The sequence below is a fragment of the Babylonia areolata genome, chromosome 27 (assembly GCF_041734735.1).
Source record: "Babylonia areolata isolate BAREFJ2019XMU chromosome 27, ASM4173473v1, whole genome shotgun sequence".
In the NCBI taxonomy this organism is placed as follows: Eukaryota; Metazoa; Mollusca; class Gastropoda; order Neogastropoda; family Buccinidae; genus Babylonia; species Babylonia areolata.
In genome coordinates, this window is record NC_134902.1 from 3649285 (window position 1) to 3674416 (window position 25132).

At 41.6% G+C, this 25132-nt stretch overlaps 1 protein-coding gene and 1 pseudogene across 2 annotated transcripts in view; both read left to right on the forward strand.

The window, feature by feature from the left end:
- The first annotated feature begins 10349 nt into the window (after positions 1–10349).
- The window catches only part of LOC143301119 (sorting nexin lst-4-like), a 31924-nt gene continuing 17141 nt past the window's right edge, over positions 10350–25132 (forward strand). The window contains exons 1-9 of one of the 2 annotated variants that reach the window (XM_076615170.1): positions 10350–10445; positions 12393–12467; positions 13857–14090; positions 15255–15326; positions 19675–19787; positions 20375–20465; positions 21134–21259; positions 23996–24110; positions 24695–24825. In XM_076615170.1, the coding sequence (XP_076471285.1) occupies positions 10350–10445; positions 12393–12467; positions 13857–14090; positions 15255–15326; positions 19675–19787; positions 20375–20465; positions 21134–21259; positions 23996–24110; positions 24695–24825 (1053 nt within the window). The remainder of the gene's footprint in view (positions 10446–12392; positions 12468–13856; positions 14091–15254; positions 15327–19674; positions 19788–20374; positions 20466–21133; positions 21260–23995; positions 24111–24694; positions 24826–25132) is intronic. The other variant, XM_076615171.1, reaches the window with a different exon arrangement.
- Positions 18745–18864, forward strand: LOC143301669 (5S ribosomal RNA; annotated as a pseudogene).

Consider the following 25132-nt stretch of genomic DNA (forward strand, 5'->3'; position numbering starts at 1 on the left):
TTTGTCTTGAGGTTTTTGTTTGGCATTGAATAAAGAATTGAATGGAGAGTAATTGGAGCATGGTACGAGTGTAGCTAGCTACATACACTGATGCATGACACAACACCATTTCACACCTCGTCTTCCTACAGTACCAAGGGGAACCCCACAGTAGGATCAACAGGAATTTTTTACAAGCCATCCAGACTGTGCATAAACATCGTGTAAAACACTTTGCTGGTGACGATGCCAAAATACGTATAATAAGACATATAGTAACAGTACATCCTTGTAACAATATTTTGACAAACTCCAAGTTTGCCTCAGTAGACAGAGAAATGAAATCGGTATATCTCAGTGAGTCCCGGCTATGTAAATTCAGTGAAGCATATGTTGCTAGAAAAACAAACAGGCAAACAAACAAAATATGTTATACACTACACAACTAACTTATGCCACAATTAACTGAACGCATTAAAAACATGTGAAAATGAAAAATGATCTCGGAGTCACTTTTGATGGAATTCAGTTTCTCATTTGACCCACATGCGCGATCAGAACTGTATGAATGAAAGTAATTAACAGACACAGCCGAATTGCTCAGAATAATTGAAAGAACTCATTTTTATATATCTTGACCGTGGCGCACATTGTAGTTCCAACTGAACGGCTCTAGTCAGGGTGCAATCACATTTGGAGCGTGGAAACACAGTGTGGTGCCCATTCCTCAAACGACAATGCGCAATTCTCAGTGAATCAATATGTGCTGAATTGAATCGCAAAGCTTGTACTGACAAAAATGTATAGTCACGTGACATTGAATGATCACCTAACATAATTATTTTAATCCATTTTGCCTTAAGGCTAGCCTCGGAAGGATACGTGATGATATTCTATAGAGACTTATATAAACTTTTGACGTTCATGTTGATGCGGTCTTTTTTGGATCGGCCGGTTCTATTCTTCACCTCAGCACAGTTCCACAACAAATCCCGGTGCCGAGGGAAAATTGTACAACTTTCAAATGCAAAATTACATGAAAGTTTTGCTTAAGGAACAGAGTTCCAAACGAATGAAGTGTGCCTAAAAAAGATTCCTAAAAATTCAGGACTATTTTAGAAAGTTTTGAAAATGAAATTAATTCTTTTGATAAGGGTGTGTGGAACATTGACCCCCATACCAAACTATTACGAAACAATGAAGGGGCATGAAAGAGCTTCAGATAGTGTTTTGTCCTTATACTACCACTACTACTGCTGCTGCTGCTGTTGCTGTTGCTGCTGCTGCTGCTACCATAATTATGTGCACATGACCTGCATTTGAAAATTTGTATCGAAAACGACAAAACGTATTTGGGGTTTGCTGAGCAGTTTATCGTTCGTGAAAGAAACGCACATTGTACTGAATTTCCAATGGTGCATTATAGACATTATAGACTGTGATAAAACATCAAGAAAAATCCGAGGAAAAATGGCCAACTTTTCAAATTTAGCAGTTCTGCTGTGCGTATAATTTTTATCGCCCCTTAACTTCAACAGGTGGCACTGTTCTGCACCAGCTGACCAATAATCAAGATGGCGGAGATACAGGTAAGTTGTCGTCAACAAAACAATCAACGCCCAGTAATCGCGCAGGCCCTGTCTTGTTGTGCTTTGACTGAATAGGATTTTGTTGTTGGTCTCGGTAATGGTCTCATATGCCTGTAGAGACAGCCTGGTGAGGAAAAATGGAAAGATTACTCGGTATTCAAAGAATGAAAGTTCCGCCCACCACCACTCAGCTTGGAAGACGGTTGCTCAATCTCCTGAATTTTGTCGACTGCTTTCAGAATCGTGAGAAACAACGCAGTTCCTGAACAACATTCACCGGTGTTCTGTACACATGCACGGACACACACACACACACACACACACACACACACACACACACACACACACACAGTGACTCTCTCCCTCTCTGTTTTATTTCTTCTTTCATTATAGTATCACTATCAGCACGTGTATAGTCATTACATGTATATGTGTGTGTGTGCTTGTGTGTGTGTTGTATACGTGTTTCACAGTATGTGTGTGTGTGTATGTGTGCGCGCGCGCGCGAGCTATGTGTGTGTCAATGTGTGTGTGTGACACATTTATGACAAGCCTTTTTTTTCCTGTGCAATTGCGCACACACACAAACACATGCACACATTTAAATTCATTCATGACAAATATTGTAAATGGTTGAAAGTGGGACAGGTGGAAATCTGAAACAGATTTCTTTTTATTAGAATGTCAAATTTCTACTGCAGTGAAATTGAAAACATGGGTGCAATAGCTGAGTGGTTAAAGTGTTGGACTTTCAATATGAGGGTCCCGGGTTCGAATCTCGGTGACCGCGCCTGGTGGGTAAAGGATGGAGATTATTCTGATCTCCCAGGTCAACATATGTGTAGACCTGCTAGTGCCTTAATCCCCTTCATGTGCATACGCTAGCAGAAGCTCAAATACACATGTTAAAGATCCTGTCAGCATTCGGTGGGTTATGGAAACAAGAACATACCCAGCATGCACACCCCCGAAGCGGAGAATGGCGGGGGTAAAAGCGGTCATTTCGGTGGGTTATGAAAACAAGAACATTCCCAGCATGCAAACCTATGAAAGCGGATTATGGCTGTCTACATGGCAGGGTAAAAACAGTCATACTTGTAAAATCCCACTTGTGTACATACAAGTGAACGTGGGAGTTGCAGCCCATGTATGCAGAAGAAGAAAACATGCAATCAGTGCGTTGAAAGTTTGATAACGAAGGTAACAGTTTAAAGTAATGGTACAAAACATACAGGCTTTTAGAGAGCATTGACTGTTTGAGATTGGGTTTTTGTACTTTTCTTTCTTTATTGTTCTTGAAGTTTTGTTTTTTTTAAATACTTTTTCCTTTGATGAATATATATTTATGGCCCTACACTCAGGTTTTCTAAATCCTTTTCGTCTCATCCGATTGCTTCTTTGCTCTTCTGAAAGTATCCATTTAACTGTGAGATCTGGTATAAGTCACCAAACAGTGTTAGATCTATATAATTATAAAATTATACATGTATCATATACATGTATAAACTTAGAGTTTACTTGTCTTGTTTACCATATGAAAGCTTATCACTGGTTTTGATTGAATAAAAGAGGTTTAATTTGTATAGTCTCTTGTTGGCCCTGTTGTAACACATTAGCCTTGCCCTGTCTGCAGTGTGCACTTAGTGCACGTAAAAAAACTCATGGCAACAAAAGGGTTGTCCTTGGCGAAATTCTGTTGAAAAATCCACTGTGACAGGAAAACAAACACACTTGCAGGCAGAAAAAGTTAGTGGATCTCTCACTGTAGTGACACTCTCTCACAGGAGAGCAGCCTGAATTCCACACAGAGTAATCTGTTGTGACAAAAGAGCAAAACAGCACAATAAACCAAAGCGTTGCCTTCATTTCATAGTTCTTTATTTAACTTAAATCTTAAAACCCCCCAGCTCAAATCATATGTTGAGTTGAGTGTTTCAATTAATTTGGAACTCTGTGCAACATAGACAAGGTGTTCACAGAAGTGGTAATGTATATATACATATCATGTGCCATGGAAAGATCTTGATGATTCGTTCATGAACAAAAGAGTAACTGCAGACAGTGACTCAGTTATTTTGAATTTGAATCACAAACCTCACTTTCTTAAAACAAAATTGTCATAACTGATATAGACTGTATACTAATGAATGATATACACATCATCATTTGTTTTTCGCTTTATTTGTCGTTAGTGTTGCAGTTGGTTTTTATGCCTCTTCTTATGATTGCTTAGAATTTGTTGACTGTTTGGATGTGAGAAATTTCCATCAATGGATGAGATCGGTGCAGAAACGGCATGTAATTATGGGTCATCAGTCAGTCTTTGACGTGCAGGGCACAATCTCTTATCTTGATTGATAGACTTGGATTGGTGGCAGTTGCCCTGACACAGAAATGCTGGTTCACCCTTGGTGTTCTTATCAGTTGGGAGTGATAGTGTTGGTAAACACCCCTGTGTGGCATGCCGGCATTATGTTTACATTGTACATTTTGTCTCAGTCACAGTCAGTTTTGTGTGTGTGTGTGTGTGTGTGCGTGTGCGTGTGTGTGTGTCACTGTGTATGTATGTCACTCTGTGTGTGTGTGTGTGTGTGTGTGTGTGTGTGCTTGTGTAACAGATATAATTTTTCCCCTCAGTTTTCTTCAGTCTGAGACTAGTAAGAGGAAAAGATCAGCGTGACAGTGAACAGTTCTCTCTCTTTAAAATTAAAATTTTTTTTTTTTAAAGGTTTCTGAACATGTACAGTGCAAGGCATTCTGTCTGTGCACTGGTCAGTATTGCACATTGTGGTACAACAACAATAAAAGCTATAGATAACTATGCAGTACTGTTTTAGTGTTTAGTTCTCTTTTACACAGTGTAAGCAGCATGTTTTTCTTCAATTCAGTTGCTGTATTTTCAGAATGCAGAAAGCTGAAAGAGCTTGGCAATTGTACAGCCATCTGTGTACACCGGTAGTTAACACTAACAGACATGCACATCGTATGCACACATACACAAATGTATACACTTTATGTGTCTGTGTACACTTGTCACACACACACACACACACACACACACACACACACACACACACACACACAGAGTTTCAATTTTCAGTTTGAAGGACTGAAGGAGGTGTCAGAGCAAGGAAGGAGGCAGAATGATTGAGATGCTCATCTGCCAGTAAAGTGACTCAAGGGTCTGGGTTTGAATCCCTGCTTCACAGTCATTGGATGACCAATGTGATAAACTGAGGCCCCGTGTGCAGCAAACAACTTGTCACACTGGAAAAGAAACCATGGCGACATAAGGGTTCTCCTCTGGCAAAATTCTGTAGAAGAAATCCACTCTTAATAGGTACCGAAAAACAACAACAACATATGCACACACTCAAGGCTTGACTTTAGCGTTTGGATACACACACTCACACACACACACACACACACACACACACACACACACACACACAAAACATTTACTATGCTTATTTTGTGAAAATATTTTCTTTGGCAGAAGAGAGAGCTGCAGTAGTAATTTAAAAAAGATAATTCTTGACCAGCATCCATGTTGAAGATTTGTCAGTGCTTGTTAAATTGTTGCCTTTAAAAAAAAGAAGAAGAAAAGCCCCAAAACTATAGTACTTACCAAGTCCTGCATGACTAAAGCCTAGTCTGCCAATCTGCACTGTGTAAAAAAGCAGGGTGTATGACCATTTTTCACTTTGTCAGTACAATTTATTGACAGTATCATGCATTCAGTCATGAAATACTACACATTGGATTCACACACATAATTTCAGATAATCTGCCACTAGTCTTATCATAGCAACCAGTAATGGGTGCATGCATGCAGACAGACAGATGAGAGGTGTGTGTGTTAAAAGATGCTAGCGAAAAAGGTGACAAGATTTGATGAATGGGGGAGGCGTGCGAACGTGAATCTGGCACACTACAGAGATGGTTGGTGAACTGATTCACTATCTTGTGGAGCGTGGATGAGTGACAGGGGGAAATGTCAGGGAGAAAAAAAAAAAAAAAAGCAGTCCGGATGAGGGTCATTAGAGTGTCCCCAATATAAAGAGCATCACTTTGATGCTGTCGGTGCTGTACTGTGGTGTCAGGGTCAGTGTAACTGGAGAATGTCACGTCTGTGTTGAGGTGTGTGTGTGTGTGGGTGGGGGAGAGAGAGTGGATTTTGTAATACTTTTGATGAAGTTGCTGATAATGAGTGTGGGGGAAATAAGGTTGCTGATAACATAATGAAAGTCGTGACTCGTTGCTATCTCTTTGTGTGTTGTGGGATTTGATTAAGTTAACTCTTGAGGGAGCCAGTATTGTGATTGAAGTTGCTTGGCCGAGCAGCTGTTTCTACAGTTTTTCTCCTCCTCTGCCTCCTCTGTCTCTCTCAAGCAGTTTCCTTCTCTCTCCCCTCCCCCTTTCCTACCTCCTTCCACCACTCTGTACCACCCTCCCTTCTTGTCTGTCTGTGTTAATGTTAGTTTCAGTTTCAGTTTCAGTAGCTCAAGGAGGCGTCACTGCGTTCGGACAAAACCATATACGCTACACCACATCTGCCAAGCAGATGCCTGACCAGCAGCGTAACCCAACGCGCTTAGTCAGGCCTTGGGAAAAAAAAAACAAAAAAAAAAAAAAACAAAAAAAAAAACACACACAACCACACACACACACAAAAAAAACAAAAAAAACAAAAAAAAACAAAAAAACCGGGGGAATAAATAATAGATAAGCTTGCATAAATAAATAAATAAATAAATAAATAAATAATAATTATAATATAGAAAAAGGTAGTAGTAGTAATATTAGTAATACTAATAAAATGATAATAATAAAACATAAATAAATAAATAAATAAGACAACAATGGTGATAAATAAGCAAATAAATGTAAAAAATGAAGACACACATTCACACATACACCCACACATGCATAACAGAAATGCACCAGACATGCAGTTTCACATATATGAAAGCACAGTCAAATACATATAAACGTACATGAGCTCCAACACACACACACACACACGCATTACCGTGCACCTCCTCTACCCCCCTCCTCCACACACTCATTTCTAGTCTAAGTATCGCAGCTTCCACGGCACACACACACACACAAACACAAACACACACTCACAGAGATGAACACTTACTTGTACAAGCACATATGAAAGCACAGTCAAATACATATAAACGTACATGAGCTCCAACACACACACACACACACACACATTACCTTGCACCACCTCTACCCCCTCCTCCACACACTCATTTCTAGTCTACGTATCGCAGCTTCCACGGCACACACACACACACGCAAACACACACTCACAGAGATGAACACTTACTTGTACAAGCACACACACATACGCCCATATCTCCCACCCCCAACTCCACACACGTACATACAAAGATATATATATATATATATATATATATATATATATATATATATATATATATATACACGTTCCAATATCCTGTTGCTCCCACAGTGTAGGCATGCATACACTCACATACCTCATCCTCTACCCAACCTCCCCCTGCACTCCCACCTCCCCTCACACACACACACACACACACACACACACACACACACACGTACACATATCTCTCCTGACACTTGTGTACAGTTTCACTCTCGCGCATTCACAAACGCACTCAAAAGCACACATACACACAAACACACACAGCCGCCACTGACTGGCCGCAAGAGGGATGGGAAAAGATCTCTGATGCCAAGAACGTGGCGTCTAGTGTGTTGCTCGGTCTATTGTGTTTGGAAAGGCCCACAGAGACTCTGTTCCGTTTTGAAGAAATTTGCGCAATGTTGGTTTGGAAATGATGCCGATATTTGTTTGATTTGCAAAGCATCGTGCTCTACCTTTCATGTTAGATTTGCGGCCGCTCCCTCTCTCTGCTTCTATTTCTTTGAGGCGATCGATGGTGTGATGGCCTTGTACCTGTTCTTTTTGGTATTCTTTGACTTTTCTGAGGATTTCCGATTTTCCTAGATGTAGGCCGCTCGTTGGTGTTGCGTTACCAGCAAGTCTGTCAGCTCGCACATTTCCCTTAACACCTGCATGTCCCGGGCAGTATGACCATGTGAGTTTTATGTGTTAATGTTAGTTGTTGCTTTTTCTTTTACATCTCTCTCTCTCTCCCTCTCTCTCTCTCTCTCTCTTGTGTGCTCCTGTCCCAGTTTCCGCCTTTCTCTCTCCCTCCCTCCATCCTTGCTCTCTCTCTCTCTCTCTCTCTCTCTCTTTCTCTCTTTTTCTTTTTTTCTCGCTCTTGTTACAAGAGATAACAGCGAAACCTTCTCTGTGTCTCCTGTCTTTTCCCTGCGTCTTTCTCCAGAGCTTTGTCACAAAGCTGTCCATTCATCAACACCATCCTCCCCCCCCCTCTCTCTCTCATTGTATGCCTGTGTGGGTTCAGTGCGTTATGAGGTTGGTAAGAGGTGAGTGTGAGGGCAGGGTCAGATAGTAATTTGGTCTTTGTCATGTGGGTGTGAGGGGTGGTGTGTGTGTGTGTGTGTGTGTTTGTGGTGTAATGGCTGATGAGATAGTGGGGAAGGGAGGGAGGGAGGGAGTAGGATGGTGGCTTGGTGGGGTGGGTGGGGAGAGGGGCACAGGAACAGGTTGTGGAGTAGAGATAGAGAGTAAAGTAGAGATTAGTATGTGGGGTGGGGGAAGGGGAAGATAGAAAAACAAGTTAGTCATAATCAGTAGACTACTTCTTCTTTTTCTATTTATTTATTAAATTTTTTTTTTTTTAATATTTTTTTTTTTTGAAAATACTTTCGAAGCCTTATATTTTTGGTAAGAAAGTTACTATGCACCAGTACTGCGGTTCGTACATTGTTATGGAAGTTTGGAAAAATCTTAGAAAATGAGATTGCGATTTCCAGAGCTGGGAAAGTCTAGTAAAACCTTTTCATCAGTATCATTCAAAAAAGAGCTTGATGCATTCGGAGAGGGGGGGTGGGTGGGAGGGGGCAGGGGGGGGGGGGATGAGGGGGGGGGGGAAGCGGACAGAGAGTTCTGAAAACTGGACATGGATGCAAGCAAATGAAATAGTGATGAAAATTGAACATCATTTCTGGGATATGCACCGTTCACTTTCGTCAGTAGTGTTGCAGATGCTTTTTATTTGGCTCACTTTGGCTCAGTGTTTGATTTGGGAAATTTAAAATCTGGTCTGGTCGCATCTGAGGGAACCTAGGAGTATGGACAGATCAAAATTTTCGTATTCAAGTAACATTGATTTATAGAGGGGAAAAAAAAAGTGACAGCGTGAATTATCTGTTCATTACCTGGGTTTTTCCTAGGTTGGAATGCCCATTAAGTTTGACAAGGATTTATGACATTTTTAATGTCATGGACTCAGCCCTTTTCCAAGATAAAACCCAGTCAGTTTCAGATGTTGTTAACAGAGACTTGTGTTTAAGTAATAACAATAATTATTATTATATTGATATAGCGCTGAATCTTGTGCAGAGACAAGTCAAAGTGCTTTCGCACCAGTCATTCACACGCATGCGTAACTCTGAAACTAGAAAAACTGAAGACAAGGAAGAGGCAGTGAAGGGAGGCTATTTTGGGAAGAGGTGGGCTTAAAGACCAGACTTGAAAGAGCTGAGTGCGGAGACCTGACGAAGAGAAATAGGAAGTTCATTCCAAATGCAAGGACCAGAGACAGAGAAATAACGGTAGCCAACAGTCGAGTGTTTGAATCTGGGTATACGTAAACAGAGTGGATCCGAAGTTGATTGTAGTATGGTGGAAGAGAATTCAGAATGTAAACTGGAGAAAGTGGTTTGAAACAAATTGGCATTATGTAAATATTTCTTTGCCTCTGCTCTCATCTGTACTTTCGGACTCAGCTTAGGTTTGCTTACAAAAGGAATTTGATCATGATCAGCTTGTTTATTCGCTAGTGGCCTGCCTATGCTATACTGATAATTGTTATGTATGTTACTGATAATATTGTTGCTTTTAAATCAAATAAAGTATCTGTGTATTAACACAAAAAACAACAAACCAACCAACCAACCCAGCAACATTGAAAGGCATATCATGGAAACTGAATAATGGTATGCATTGTATTTAAATGCTTGTGTCCCTTAGAGTCTGTCTCAGAGTGTGTAAGTCAAGTGCGTGGCACATTGGCCTCTGTCATACTGCAGTATAATCACATTCACATTTGAGGTAATAGATACATGTACCTGTGCACACCCACATGATTCATTGATTATTTTAAACAACCAGAATTGATAATGTAATCAGTGTGTGTGTGTGTGTGTGTGTGTGTGTGTGTGTGTGTGTGAGGGTTTGCGTGCGCACATATGCGCAGCTTTTTAGCTTTTGTTAAAAGCTTCATAAATTTAGAGTAAATTAGACAGCAGTGGTTGTTTGTTTGGTTGTTTTTTTTATATACAGCAGTTTTTTTTTTCTTAATTGTCCTTGTAGCATATATATATAGATGACACAGAGGCTGGTTTTCCTAAAAACAAACAAACTGATAAGGTGTTTGTGCAATGTGTGTGAGACCTTTTTTGAATTATTTTTAATATTTTAATTGTTTTGCTCTTCACTGTTATTGTGTATGTTAATGTCCCTGGCATGAGTCAGTGTGTGACATGTAGTTTCTCTTCAGTTTTGTGTGCTTGTTTGGCCGCCTGCATTTTCATGCTCATTAAAGATTACTACATTTTTAACCAAGCATGCTATGAGCATGGAATGTAATCATGTAGATGTTCAGGTATGCATATATGTTTATATGTATGTTTCAGGCGCATTGCTTATACGATTTTGATGGCGACCATGATAGTGGGGAGCTGAGCTTTTACTCTGGAGATGTCTTAACCATTGTACGACAGGTATGTCCTGACCACGAGACAGGTGTGGAGAGTTGAGGTTGTGTGTGGTTTAACCTGAACAGAAGACAAGCAACCAAGAGGAAAAGCACACATCACATACATACAGATATACAAATGTACATATATTGATACATTAAGGCATACAGACACACACACACACACACACACACACACACACACACACAAACTGGATAAACAGTGCACATATGTCTACATGCATACAGTATCTGCAAGAACACAAAAAAGGAAGAATTGTAGAGACAATGAATTTTAAACTTATTTATGTATAATTATCAAGAGATTTATTGTCTTGATCAAAGACAAAAAAAAGTCATGCTCTCCCCTTCACTACCACCCTTTCCCCTCACACATGCATGCATGTGATTTAATAATAATGGGTAATTGAAACAGCTGTAGTCTCCTCATGTGATGATACCTTTGAAAATAGGAGCTTGTCTTGAAATTGAGAAACTTGAACAGCATAAAAATGCAATTGTCTGATGTCAGGGCATGATACTTGACAGTGATGAGCAGGCACTTTGTAGTTTACGAGGTGGAAAAAAGGGATCACATTAAGATCACATTTCCAGGCGGACGATAGCTTTGCAGAAAGCATGAGGAACACAAATGTTGCGTCAGCCTTTTGGTTCTGCTTGGCTGATTTTAAGGTCAGAGTCACGTTCTGGGTGGTAGTCTTGTCATTGTCCTTTTTACTCCTTCCTTATGGGATAGAAGTCCTGTTGTGACCCCCCTGGTGGAAAACTGGACATAAAATCGGAAAATGACAAGTTCAATGTGACGTTTGTGACGGGACCAGGTGGACAGGGTTAGGGTATAAGAAACTGCTGGTAAAAGGCCTGACTAAGCGCGTTGGGTTACGCTGCTGGCCAGGCATCTGCTTGGCAGATGGGGTGTAGCGTATATGGATTTGTCCGAACGCAGTGACGCCTCCTTGAGCTACTGAAATTGAAACTGGTAAAAGAAAGGGAAAAATGCTGCATGCAAACTGCATGATGATTGCACAACATAAATTTTAAGATAACAGATATATCTTTGAATTATGATTGTAACATTTCTAGTTTATTTCCGACAGCGTTATTTGGTATTGGCCTTCCTAACAAGATGCTCTGCAAATCTTGATCTTCGTGTAAACTGGAAAAGGCAGGAAATGCAATGAAGTCACAGCCATACACCAGTGCTTCCACTCAGGGACATGCACACACACACACACACACACACACACACACACACACACACACACACACACACAGTCTCTCTTGTTATGTCTCTGTCTTGTCTGTGTTTTCAGTCACACACACACACACACACACACACACACACACACACACACACACACACACACACACACACACACTCACTCACTCTCTCTCTCTCTCTCTCTCTCTCTCTCTCTCTCTCTCACACACACACACACACACGCACACACACACAGTCTCTCTTGTTATGTCTATGTCTTGTCTGTGTTTTCAGTCACACACACACACACACACACACACACACACACACACACACCACACACACACACACACACACACACACACACAAGTCTCTCTTTTTATGTCTCTGTCTTGTCTGTGTTTTCAGTCACACACACACACACACACACACACACACACACACACACACACACACACACACACACACACAGAGTCTCTCTTGTTATGTCTCTGTCTTGTCTGTGTTTTCAGTCACACACAGACAAGACAAATGTACCTTGTTGAGATTGTTGCAGTTCAAAGACAGGAAAAGTTGAACAAATTAGAATAATGCAGTGATGGCGGTTTTTCATTGAATATTATTTGAATGATTTTATGGCTGTGTGTGTGTGTGTGTGTGTGTGTGTGTGTGTGTGTGTGTGTGTGTGTGTGTGTGTGTGAGGATATTGGTGATGATTGATACCTGTGTGTGTGTGTGTCTGTGTGTCAGGATATTGGTGACGGATGGTGGGAAGCCAGGAACAGCAATGGAGACCAAGGCCTCATCCCAGAAACCTATGTGGAGGTATAGTTTCCTCATGTAACGTGATTAACGTGGGAGAGAGTGGTGATACGACTACATGTGTGCAGCAGCAAATTGTCTCAGTTGTTCTTGTCTTTTGTTACCCCTGCTGCGGTTGTTACCGAAATAAATCTGAAATTTAACAACACATACTTAACCGTGACCCACTGGTGCAGACTCTGGCAGGGGTCTGACATTACTGTCCTGTGCACACTGCTAACCGCCTGTGCGGAGAAAACAAAAGTAGCTATGGTCGATAACCTCCCAAAGTAGGTAACCTCCCCTTTGCCCCCTACTTCACAACACTTTGAAAAAGAGATATCATATCTCTCCACAGGAAGAAATTCCAAATATTAAACAGTACGATAAACAAACCTTTATTATCTCGAATGAGAAGAGAATTTGGCCAGGAGCAACGTAGACAAGTAATCACAACATAGATATGTGTATTTATATACATTTATATATGTGCACTTTTTTTTAGTTCGAACTATTGTGATTGTGAAGTGCTTAGAGTAAAAATCATTTGATTAGGCACTGTATAAATGAAATTATTATTGTTATTACTATTATTATTATTATAAGTACTCAGCTTGGAAACGTGGTTGTGAAAAAAGACATTAGATTTATCATGAAGATATGCATGTAAAAGGATTAGCATATATATATATATATTGTTTTACGCATTCACTTCACACATTGCAAGTAATATAATGGAGTCTTCTGTCGGACCGATGGATGAGTAGGCAGGCAGGCTTATCTGTCGGTGTGTGTCCTTATATGGGAGAAGAGGCTGATTTAACTTCAGTGTAAAAACAGAAAGATTCCATACACGTTGATCACTTCTGAAAGAGCTACATTGGTTACCAGTTAAGTTCTGCAGTTAGTGAAAAGTAGCCTCATTTTATGGGGACATTTCCACCGTACCTGACTAAAGCACTTCTCACATACAAGCCTCTGCCTTCCCTCAGGCACTCGTGGAAAGTAGACCATCTTTAAAATACCCTAAATGATCTGAACTTGAATTCTTTTGGCTACCACAGTTTTAGTTGTTTTTTTTTTTGCTTCCACTGTGTGGACTTTACTCCTTACTAGTCTTTGGCACCAACCAACACTCCCTCTGTTCAAATACCAGCTGAAAACTGAAATGTTGTTGCTGAGTGTTAGGCGTTTTTGTGATTTTATCTCCACCGTCAGTTTGAGCTATTTTCTGCTCATGGGTGCATGTGTGTGTGTGTGTGTGTGGTTGAGTGTGGTTTATGATTTTCAGGCATGGGAGAATTGAGATTGAGAGTACATCGAGTCTTAAGTTTACTTAGAGAAAAGTGTATGAATACGGATGCCGTTCATTGGTATCGATATTATGACCAACCGTGTGTCCTTCCCGTGCAGGTGATCTCTGCCCCGGAGCCTGCCTTCCCCCCACCCCCACCCCCCATGGATCCCTCGGCCCCCCCTTCCAACGGCTACACCAACGGGCCGCAGGACTCGGGGGGAGGGGTGTACCCAGGGGTGGGGGTCATGGGGGGCGACAGCCAGCAGCAGCCGGAGGAGTGGGATGATGAATGGGACGACATCGACGACGACCAGTCCAGCAACAGCACTGTGGGCACGTCGGGTGGGCAGGTGAGGGGTGGTGTGGGTGTGGGTGTTGGGTGTTGGGTGTTGGGCGGGTATGTGGGTGTAGGTGTGAGTATGGGGAATGGGTGTGGAGGGTATGGGTGTAGGGGTGGGTATGTGTGTGTGTAGGGTGAGTGTGTGTGTGTGTGTGTGTGTGTGTGTGTGTGTGGTTGGTGTGTGGGAGGATGGGTGCACAAGGTGCGTGTGTGTGTGTGTGTGTGTGTGTGTGTGTGTATCAGTGTGTGTTTGTGTGTATGTGTGTGTGTATCAGTGTGTGAGTTTGTTTTATGTACATGTGGGTGTGCGATGGGTGGGGGTGGTATGGGTGTGTGTGTGTGTGTGTGTGTGAGAGAGGGAGAGAGAGAGAGTGCTGAATTTGATTCTACATCTATATACTTATAGTCCAAATCAGAGCCACAACCAGCCGTGCCCAAAAGCCAGCAAAGATAAGGGTGGGTGTGTGTGTTTGTGTGTGTGTGTTAGTTCAGTTTGATTTTGAGTCTCTCCACAGTATGTAGTTTGAGACAAAAATTATACAAACAAAAGAAAAAAAACAACCCCCCCCCCCCAAACCCCCCCCCCCCCAAAAAAAACACCAACACACACTTGGAACTATACCTCACTGACCATTGGAACAACTGGTCCTGTGTGTGAAAACTTCATGATTTATAGTACAGCATCCTTTACTTACTTACTATGCTTTCTGGCATGTAGGACCGAAACGAAGAACTGCCACTCTTGTTTGTTTTGAGCAATTGTCTGAATGGTACCCAAAGACAGCATCCTTTGAGTAAAAAAAAAAAAGAGTCAGTTAAAAAAAAAAAAAGCCTGCATGTGTGGGTGAAAAAACAAATGAATGTTTTTTTTTTTTTTTTTTTTTTATGCATTGGGATACATGTGATAGCTTAGGATATAAGGAAAAAGTTGGTTTCCAAGAAAGAAAGGTGTTAATGACTTAGTAATTGAATAATCAGATTGGGAAACTAAATAGATGTGTTTGTGAGTATGTCTTGTTCTTTTTTTTTTTTTTTTTTTTTTTTTTTTTTTTTTTGCAAGAAAGATTGTGTAGAATGCTATGATTTTTGTTTCTCAGATATTGTGACACAGTCTTGCCACAGCAAAACCATTCAGCAGAGAGCTATTATGCTCATTTTTGTTCTATATCTCCAGTCTCAGCAGGAGCCTCCGGTCTCCCCACAAACACAGGAACAACCTGAAATGAACAAATCGGGTTCAGCGCAGGTAGAGCCTCCTCCCTTCCCCCAACCCCCCTCTCACCATGCCTCCCTCCACCTGCCCCCTCCTGCCCCCTGTCTCAGTGTTGTGTTTTGATGTTAGAGAATGTGAGAAATCACGGGGTTAGGAGATCTGTCTGCTCCAAAGCACTGGCGTATTGGTAGATGAGATATATAGCTTGTTGTGTTCCCTAGTCATTCGGATGAGACGATAAACCGAGGTCCCGTGTGCAGCTTGCACTTAGTGCACGTAAAAGAACCCACGGCAACAAAAGGGTTGTCCCTGGCAAAATTCTGTAGAAAAATCCACTTCGATAGGAAAAACAAATAAAACTGCACGCAGGAAAAAGTACAAAAAAATGGGTGGCGCTGTGTTATAGCGACGCGCTCTCCCTGGGGAGAGCAGCCCGAATTTCACAGAGAAAAATCTGTTGTGACAAAAAGAGAAATACAATACAATACAAATTTCCAGAAATTGTTTAATAAAAATCCTTAACATCTGTTCGTCAATTGTAAAAGAAAGGTTTAGTACTTCTGCGCAAAAGAAATTAGTTAACTGAATGATCAGTTTGAAAAAACTGAACATGTACATGTGTGAAAGTAAGGAGGATTGTCGTTTTTATGCCAGGGTAGTTGTGTGGAAAGCCCAGATTTTTATTTTGCTGATACTGTCACGTTCTAAGCCAGGTAATTTGTATTGAAAGCCATGACTTTCATTTCTATGATATTGTCACATTCTTGCCAGAGCAAACCATTCAGTAGAAAGCGATGATTTTTTTATCAAATTTTCTATGACACTGTCACAGTCTTGCTGGAGTAATTCTGTTGAAAGCCACGACGATTATATCTGTTATTTTTGTCACATTGTAATCTAGAAGAAATCAGGAGAAAGCCACAATTTTTATTGTCAGTCTTGTCGGAGTTATTTATTTGGTAGAAAGCTGTGATATTTATTTCTCTGACTTTTGTTACATCCTTGCTTAGCAGTGCGTTCTGCAGAAAGTCATGATGTTTGATTTTTTAATTATTTTTTATTGGCCTTTTAAAAAAAAAAAAAAAAAAAAATTTATTTCCCTTTAGTCTCAGCAGGAACCTCCAGTCTCCCCACAAACACCAGAACAATCTGAAATGAAGAAATCAGGTTCAGCACAGGTAGAACATCCCTTTCCCTACCCCCTACCCCCCATCTCACCTCTCCTACTCCCTGTCCATGTTGTGTTATGATGTTGGGTAGTGTGAGAAATCACATTAGTTGTCCAGAAGATCTGTCTGCCCCAAAGCACTGGCACATACATAAGGGGATGTTATATGCATAACTTTTTTTTTCCTCCACAGATACCAAGATATAATTTATTTAGAAGTCCTGAATGTTAGTTGGTTTGGTCAATTGCAAAAAAAAAAAAAAAAAAAAATTGTTCATTCTTTATTTTTGAGGGGAGGTGAGGGGGGATGGCAAGGAGGGTGATGATACTTGATTGTGAATATTTTAATTGATTTTGCTGATTAATACGAATAACAGTTGATCGAAATATTAGTTTTTGTGTATTTTCATGTAAAACGGGTGAAATGTTTTACTGACCTTGAACCTTACCAGCCAGTGGCTTTTTTTTTTTTTTTTTTTTTTCTTCTTCAGAACTTTATTACGATGTTCTTATGCCATAATTTTGATGACTTATCTCCACCATATTTCATCATATTGTCACACACAAGTACCTCAGTTCAGTTTGATCAAGCTGTCATTACTTGCATCAGCAAACGACTATCATTCTTGAGTGTAGGCAGCAAAGGTGGAATCCCCCCCCTTTAGTTTATAACTGATATAAGGGAAGGACCACCATGACTTCAGTGTTTTGTGCACACTTTTGTTGGTTGAACGCTTTTGAATCGACGGCGGACTTTTCTCACCCTGCACTCCCCACACATTGTTAGAGATTTCATGTTCACGTCCCAGACCGTTTGGACCTGCTTCCGTTGTGTGTGGGTGCGACGTTCAGTGATTGTGTGGCCTTCAGATGCTTGGGCTTGGTGTTTTGGAATGTTGTGGAGTTCAGATGGCTTTGTAGCTGAAAATGTTACATTGTTTTTGAGAGTGACGTAGAAAGATGATGTTGGATCAGAAGGTGTTGCCTTGCTCGTGGATGTGAGTCATCGACATGTGATGTTGAGTGTGTGCAAGTGTGTGTGTGTGTGTGTGTGTGAGTGTGATGTGTATGTGTGTATGACTGACTCAATGAGTGTGTGTGTGTGTGTGTGTGCAGGTAAGTGTGTGTGTGTGTGTGTGTGTGTGTGTGTGTGTGTGTGTGAGTGTGTGTGTGTTCAAAATAATAACAACAACAACAAAAAAGTCCATTCAGAAAGAAATGGTGAGGAATTGAAGTGACACCCCCCAATGCAGAAGCTGTGTCCTGTACTGACTGCCACAGCCAGATCAGTTTCCTGACAGGTCACTTTTAGGGGAGTGTCTGGTTACCCAAACAATGTATGGTCAGCCCTTTGTAAGTGTGGCCATGGTTGGTGGAGAGAGAGAGAGAGAGAGAGAGAGAGAGAGAGAGCATCATGTTTTATTTGACAAAAAGATTTAAATCCTATTAGTCAAAAGGGGGGAGAGTGTGTGTGGGGGGAGTGTGGGTGGTGGCATATAAACAAGCGTGTTGTGAGCATTCATTATCAAATACAGTACTTTAGTTAAAAAAAAAAAGAGAACAATTGGTCCAGATTAGCACTTTATATCAGTATTGAATAAAACGCTCATGACTTATTTAACGAAATTTTGAAATTTGAAGACTGGTTGGAATGTGACTGAAGAACCAGATGAAAACTCTTGTCCAGTTTTTAAAAAAATTTTTTATGGAGACAGTTGAGCACGCTTTCTTTTCTCTTGTGAGGGATACAGCAAAATATGTCCACATTTTACCTTCTTTTAACAATATCAGCTATCAACCAAGAGAGGATGCTATTAAAGAAATATTGTTTTCCAAATCAAATTAGATGGTTTTGGGCCATTTCAGGCTGTACTGTCTCCAGAGATGTTTGAAATGAAGGCCTTGTCAGTTTTATGTAAATGAAAATAACCTATTTTATTAAATCAGTACTGTACAGTAAGATTGAAAAGCGGATGGATGAGAGAGAGAGAGAGAGAGAGAGAGAGATTCCAGTTCACAGCAGCTGTGTTGAGTAGTTTGCACAGGGCGATTGGCACCTCCTCATTCTCACATCCTACTTCCCACTACCCACCCTCCCTCCGTCTCCCCTGCTTTTATCCTACCCCCCCCTCCCCCCTCTTCAAGAATTCATCACCCCTAGCATCATCTCCCCCTCACCCCCCTGCTCCCCAAGCCTCATACATGTATTTCAGTGTCTCCTCTGCGTGTGTGTGTGTGTGTGTGTGTGTCTGTGTCTTTCTCAGTCTCTGTTGGCAACCTTTTGCCAACGGCCATACCACGTTGAAAACTAATGGTTCTCATCTGATCACAGAAGTTAAGCAACATCGGGCCTGGTTAGTACTTGGATGGGTGACCGCCTGGGAACACCGGGTGCTGTAGGCAACCTTATTTATTTATTTATTTATTTATGTACACTTATCTATTATTTATTCACCTTTTTTTTTTTCTCAAGGCCTGACTAAGCACATTGGGTTATGCTGCTGGTCAGGCATCTGCTTGGCAGATGTGGTGTAGCGTATATGGATTTGTCCGAACGCAGTGACGCCTCCTTGAGCTACTGAAACTGAAACTGAAACCTTCTGCACCCCCCCACCCCCCCACCCCCTTGTGCTGTGCGCTCACTCCACTGTTTTCATCAAGTGGCCAAGACTTGACATGTTGGCTTCAAATGGTGTTCAGTATGTGCATGGGATATTAGAAACAAAGACAAAAAAAAACCACATCAATTTGCACAATGCTCTTCCCCCCTCACTTTCACACACGCGTGCATGCCTGCATGTGCCTACCACGCAAAATGACTGCAAAAAAACATGATGGCTAGACTACAACACAGCAAGTGCACTCGTTGCTTTGTATCCCACACTCGAGAACATAAAAGCAGTAATAAAATAGCAATAATAAGAGTAACAGTACTAACATCTGTACACCGACATAACACAAACAATGATTAGAATAATGATACTAAGAGCTTTACACCATCTTAACACAAACGACAAACATCACCAGTGGGCAAATGATAACTGCACTAACAGCAATACACCATCATAACATTAACAGTTAACAACACCAGTCAGCCCAATAATAACGCCACAAACAACAATACACCGTCATAACACTAACAGCAAACAACACCAGCGATAACGAACATTGTCCAGAGTGTTTTGAAACACAACGGGTTTTCTCTGATCACAGGACCTGCACGGCTATGGGAACTTTGGGCTGGCAGCACCGCGACGGGAAGGGAAGCAGCTGTCCCCGACCGGAGAGATGTCCAAATACGGCACCGTGAAAAGTAGCTTCAGCAGGTCAGTCCTAGATGACTGGAATCTACAGGGTAGAAGTTCCTGGTTAATTTTTTTTAGTTGTCCTGGGGACAAGTTGACTTGAAAAAACAAACTTGTTCTATAAAATTTCTGCTTGCTCTCTCCCGTAGTGAAGAAATGGTTAATGTTGTTTTGTTCGTATTGATGATGATGAAGGAGGACTTTCTCCCAAGTTTGACTGGAAAATCAAACTGAGCGTCTAGTCTTTTGGATGAGACGATAAACCGAGGTCCTGTGTGCAGCAAGCACTTGGCGCACTGAAAAGAACCCATGGCAACAAGAGTGTTGTCCTCTGGCAAAATCATGTAAAAAGAAATCCGCTCTGATAGGTACACAAATATATAAACATGCACTCAAGGCCTGACTAAGCGTGTTGGGTGATGCTTCTGGTCAGGCATCTTGCCTAGCAGATGTGGTGTAGCTTATATGGAGTTGTCTGAACGCAGTGACACCTCCTTGAGAAACTGAAACTGATGCGCTGGTGTGTGTTTGAGGTATGCATTTGAAATCTTTGACGGTTAGCGATGTGAATGTGGTTGCCGTACATTTGTGCCTGTGCCTGTGTGCAGATTCTCCACTTTTGCCAAAACAGGGGGTGAGGCGTTTCTGATGGCGCAGGAGGATGTACGCGTTCCTGAGAGTGATCAGATCAAGATCATTGTAAGTGTGCACAGTGTGTACAGTGTGTGTGTGTGTGTGTGTCTGTGTCTGTGTGTCTGTGTGTGTGTGTGAAGATGCAATGAAAGGAAGTGTTAAAACAAGCAAAAAATCATCAGGTAAAAGGTCATTTTGATTACAGTAGTGTAGTGTTCACCAGATGTTCAGAAAGTTCCTTTTTTTTTTTTTTTTTTTTTTTTTTTGAAGATGTTTAGAATGTGAAGAATGATGACACAAAGACAGACACACGCACGCACGCACACACACACTCACGTATATATAAACACACACACAACACAACACAACACAACACAACTCACACAAAAAGTAGGCTCAATCCATTAGCAGACAGATTACTACTCTTCTTCAGACTGCTTTAGTTTTTTCCCTTCTTTTTAATTTTTATTTATTTATTATTTTTTATTATTTTTTAAATTATTATTTTCATTGATGGCTTGATGTAAAAAAGCAATTGTTGCTTATTCAATTTACCATCATGAAACAAAATCTTGACTTGACTTGACTTTAGCAGACAGATTGCTACCCTGCTTCAGATTGCTTTAAGACCAGGTTGCCAGAATTAACAAACGTTATTGGCCAGTGGCCTTCCACACAGTGAGGGTGTGAATCAGCAGCCAGCCAGTTTGACCACCAGAGTTGTTCCCCCCCAGGAGACGGTGGACGGCCCGGTGTGGTACAACCAGGACAGCCCCTACACCTGCTACATCGCCTCCCCAAAGAAGGAGTCCAAGATGAAGGGCCTCAAGAGCTTCATCGCCTACCAGCTGACGCCCACCGTGAGTGCCTTGAGTCCCTGCTGCTGCTGTTTCTGTGTTCCTGGGCTGCTAGTTCCATATGTACTCTTTTGTAGGAGTGCATGACTGTTTGTACACCCCCCAGTGGAGACAGTGATGCTCTGTTTACAGAGGTGTGCATGCTGGGTATGTTTTTGTTTCCATAACCTACCATACACTGATGGGGATCTTTAACTTGCCCATTCCATCCTCTGCATATGTATACCCATGAAGATACTTCAGGCACTAGCAGGTCTGCACAGATGTTGACAAATATGGGGTTATTTGCGCAACAGGCTGCTTACCTGGGTAGAGCTGACTGACGGCTGCCACTGGGCGTCGATCATTCGTTTCCTGTGTTATTCAGTCAGACTTCAGGCATGCACATATACACATACACACTCAGACACATGTAGCATTTTATGTGTATGACCATTTTGTTTGTTTACCCTGCCATGTAGGCAGCCATATTCTGTTTTTGGGGTGTGTGCATGCTGGGTATGTTCTTGTTTCCATAACCCGCCGAAGGATTTGATTTGATGAGGATACTTATATAGCGCCTATCCTTGGTCAGAGACCAAACTAAGCGCTTTACAAACTTGGGGTCATTTTGCACAACAGGCTGCCTACCTGGGTAGAGCTACTGATGGCTGCTATCAGGTTCTCATCATTCATTTCCTGTGTCACTCAATTGGATTTCAGGCACGCATATATACACACTCAGACAGACTTGTAACATTTTATGTGTGTGATTTGTGAGATCAGAAAATATCTGCACCCTTAACTCACTCAACCCTGCGTCTGCTCAGCGCCAGGGCATCAAAATTTGTTTCATTAACTCTCTCCATACGAACGGCGAAAGAGATGACATAACAGCGTTTCACCCCAATTACCATCATCAAAATATTGCAAGCGGAAGGCTCTTTTACTGAAGAGGCGAATGTTGACAAAGAATACCACAATTCTGACGACGGAAGCTAAAGGTTGGGTCATTCAGACACCCACTGGACATCTGAGGGGTCTGTGTAGAGGAGAAGAGAGGACTGGCTGTACTGAGCAAGTTAAAACAGTTTTTCATGTTGGCACGTATGGATAAACCGTGTCCAAAGGGAGCTAACTTGAACAGTGTTTCTGGCTGTGTCAGTTTGGAGGGAAAATGGGTCAGTTTGAATATATTTTCTGCAGTTTTGGCTGTGAAGCCTGCCGAGGCTTTGAACTGTGTGGGATTGGAAAAGGTTACCCTACCAAGTGTCAGGGATTCAAATCCAGGACCGACGGGCGCAATAGCCGAATGGTTAAAGCGTCGGACTTTCAATCTAAGGGTCCCGGGTTCGAATCACGGTGACGGCGCCTGGTGGGTAAAGGGTGGAGATTTTTCCGATCTCCCAGGTCAACGTATGTGCAGACCTGCTAGTGCCTGAACCCCCTTCGTGTGTAAATGCAAGCAGAAGATCAAATACGCACGTTAAAGATCCTGTAATCCATGTCAGCGTTCGGTGGGTTATGGAAACAAGAACATACCCAGCATGCACACCCCCGAAAACGGAGTATGGCTGCCTACATGGCGGGGTAAAAACGGTCATACACGTAAAAGCCCACTCGTGTGCATACGAGTGAACGCAGAATAAGAATTAAAAAAATCCAGGACCCTTATACTGAAAGTCCAGTGTTTTTACCACTGGGCTGTTGTGTCTGTGTTTTTTGTGGTTGTCTTTTTTTGTTGTCTTTTTTTGTGAGTGCCTATCAGAAGAGGAGAGCTGTACAGTGGTATGTGTATTGTATTGTATTGTATTGTATTGTATTGTTCTTTTTTGTCACAACCGTATTCACAACCGAGTGAAATTCAGGCTGCTTTCCCCAGGGAGAGCGTTGCTATACTGAGAGACTGAGAGCGCCATCCACTTTTTTGTATTTTTTTCTGCCTGCAGTTTTATTTGTTTTCCTATTGAAGTGGATTTTTCTACAGAATTTTGCCATGGACAGCCGTTTTTGTTGCCATGGGTTCTTTTATGTGCGCTAAAAGCATGCTGCACACAGGACCGTGGTTTATCGTCTCATCTGAACGACTAGCGTCCAGACTACCCCTCTAGGTCTAGTGGAGGGGGAAGAAAATAACTGGCGACTATGTGATTGGAACCAGCGCGCTCAGAGTCTCTGGCTTCCTAGGCGGACGCGTTACCTCCAGGCCAACACTCCACATTGCTGAACACTGGGCCGTTTCCAATGTTTTTAAGAGCGAATATGTGAAATGCATTTATTTGAGAACATATGTTTTATTACTCCTGTTTAATCAAGTAATCCGCGTGTGTGGGGTGGGTGGGTGCGGGTGTGTGCTGATTATCTGGTTGCGGTTTTCCGCAATTTATCTTTATTCTTATCTTATATGTCTATTATAATCAATGTGCAGTATAGTAGGCTATGTTTATAATTATATTAAAATAATATTTCTTAATTCTTTCTGTTTTTGCACTAAGAATACTAGTTATTACCTGCAGTGTGTGGATGTATGTATGAAACGGTGAATGTGATTTAAAAAAAAAAAAAAAAAAAAAAATTTTTTAACACATTTGTATCTTCGTAATATTTGTAAAAGCTGTTGTTGACTTTTACAGTTATGGTCCCCATGTTGTTTACTTGTCTATGTTGTGATAATGCACCTGACCAGATTTCTCCAGTTGGAGGTAATAAAGTTATTCTTATCTATCTTATCTGTGTGTGTGTGTGTGTGTGTGTGTGCAGTTCAGCAACATTCAGGTGAGCCGTCGCTACAAGCACTTTGACTGGCTACACAAGCAGCTGGAGCTCAAGTTCCCATGCCTGCCGGTTCCTCCGTTACCCGACAAGCAGGTCACAGGTGGGTGGGGGCAAACGAAGGGTTGGCTGGTGGATGGTGGGCAATAGATTGTTGTTGTTAACTTGTTGAATGCAAAAAAAAAAAAACCCAACCCCAAATACCTCCCCCCCCGCAAAAAAACAACAACTTGTGAGTCGTGTTGGCTTGTTGCTGTTTGTTGTTCTTAGGTTATGTATCTTGTGAAGGTGATGGGAGGGAGAGTGAGTTCTGTGTGTGTTGTTTTGGTGATTAAAAAAAGATTAGACTGTAGTGATTGTGTTGCTGTAGATATTGGTGTGTGTGTGTGTGTGTGTGTGTGTGATTGTCATTTTCATTGTGTTTATGTGTGTGTGTGTGTGTGTTAGAGTTTTTTTGTTTGTTTGTGTGGATGTGTGTTTGTGTGTGAGTTATTGTTCATTTTCATGCATGTATGTGTGAGTGTGTGTTCGTGTGTGTGTGAGTGCGCACGTGTGTGTGTGTGCTAGTATGTATGTGTTCGTGTGTATGTGAGAGTGTGTGTGTGTGTGTGTGTGTGTGTTTATTTGTGTGTATGATGATAATAATGACCAGACCAGAAGCGATGTGCCTCCCACTGTGCTCCACAGGGCGCTACGAGGAGGACTTTGTCCAGGAGCGCATGAAGTTCCTCCAGATGTGGGTGGACCGCATGGTGCGGCATCCCGTCATCAGTCGCTCTGAGGTCTTCCTGCACTTCCTTACCTGCACCGATGAAAGAGTGAGTTGCCACGGAAATTGTGTGCTTTTTGTTGTCTCTGTGTTGTGTATGTGTGTGTGTGTGTGTGTCATAATAATGATAATAGAATAGAATAGAATAGAATGTCTTTATTACCAAGTGTACCGGGGTCACAAGGAATATTGGAGGGGATAGTACATAACAAGACGCGAACATAAATCAAAACTAATGAGGTGGTCTTCTATAGTTCTGGTCCTCTGCAGAGAAGCTCACAGTGCTTCACAAGGTAAATATAACAAGAAAGAAAGAAACAAAAATCAAGAAAATTCAAATAACAACCAATCAGATC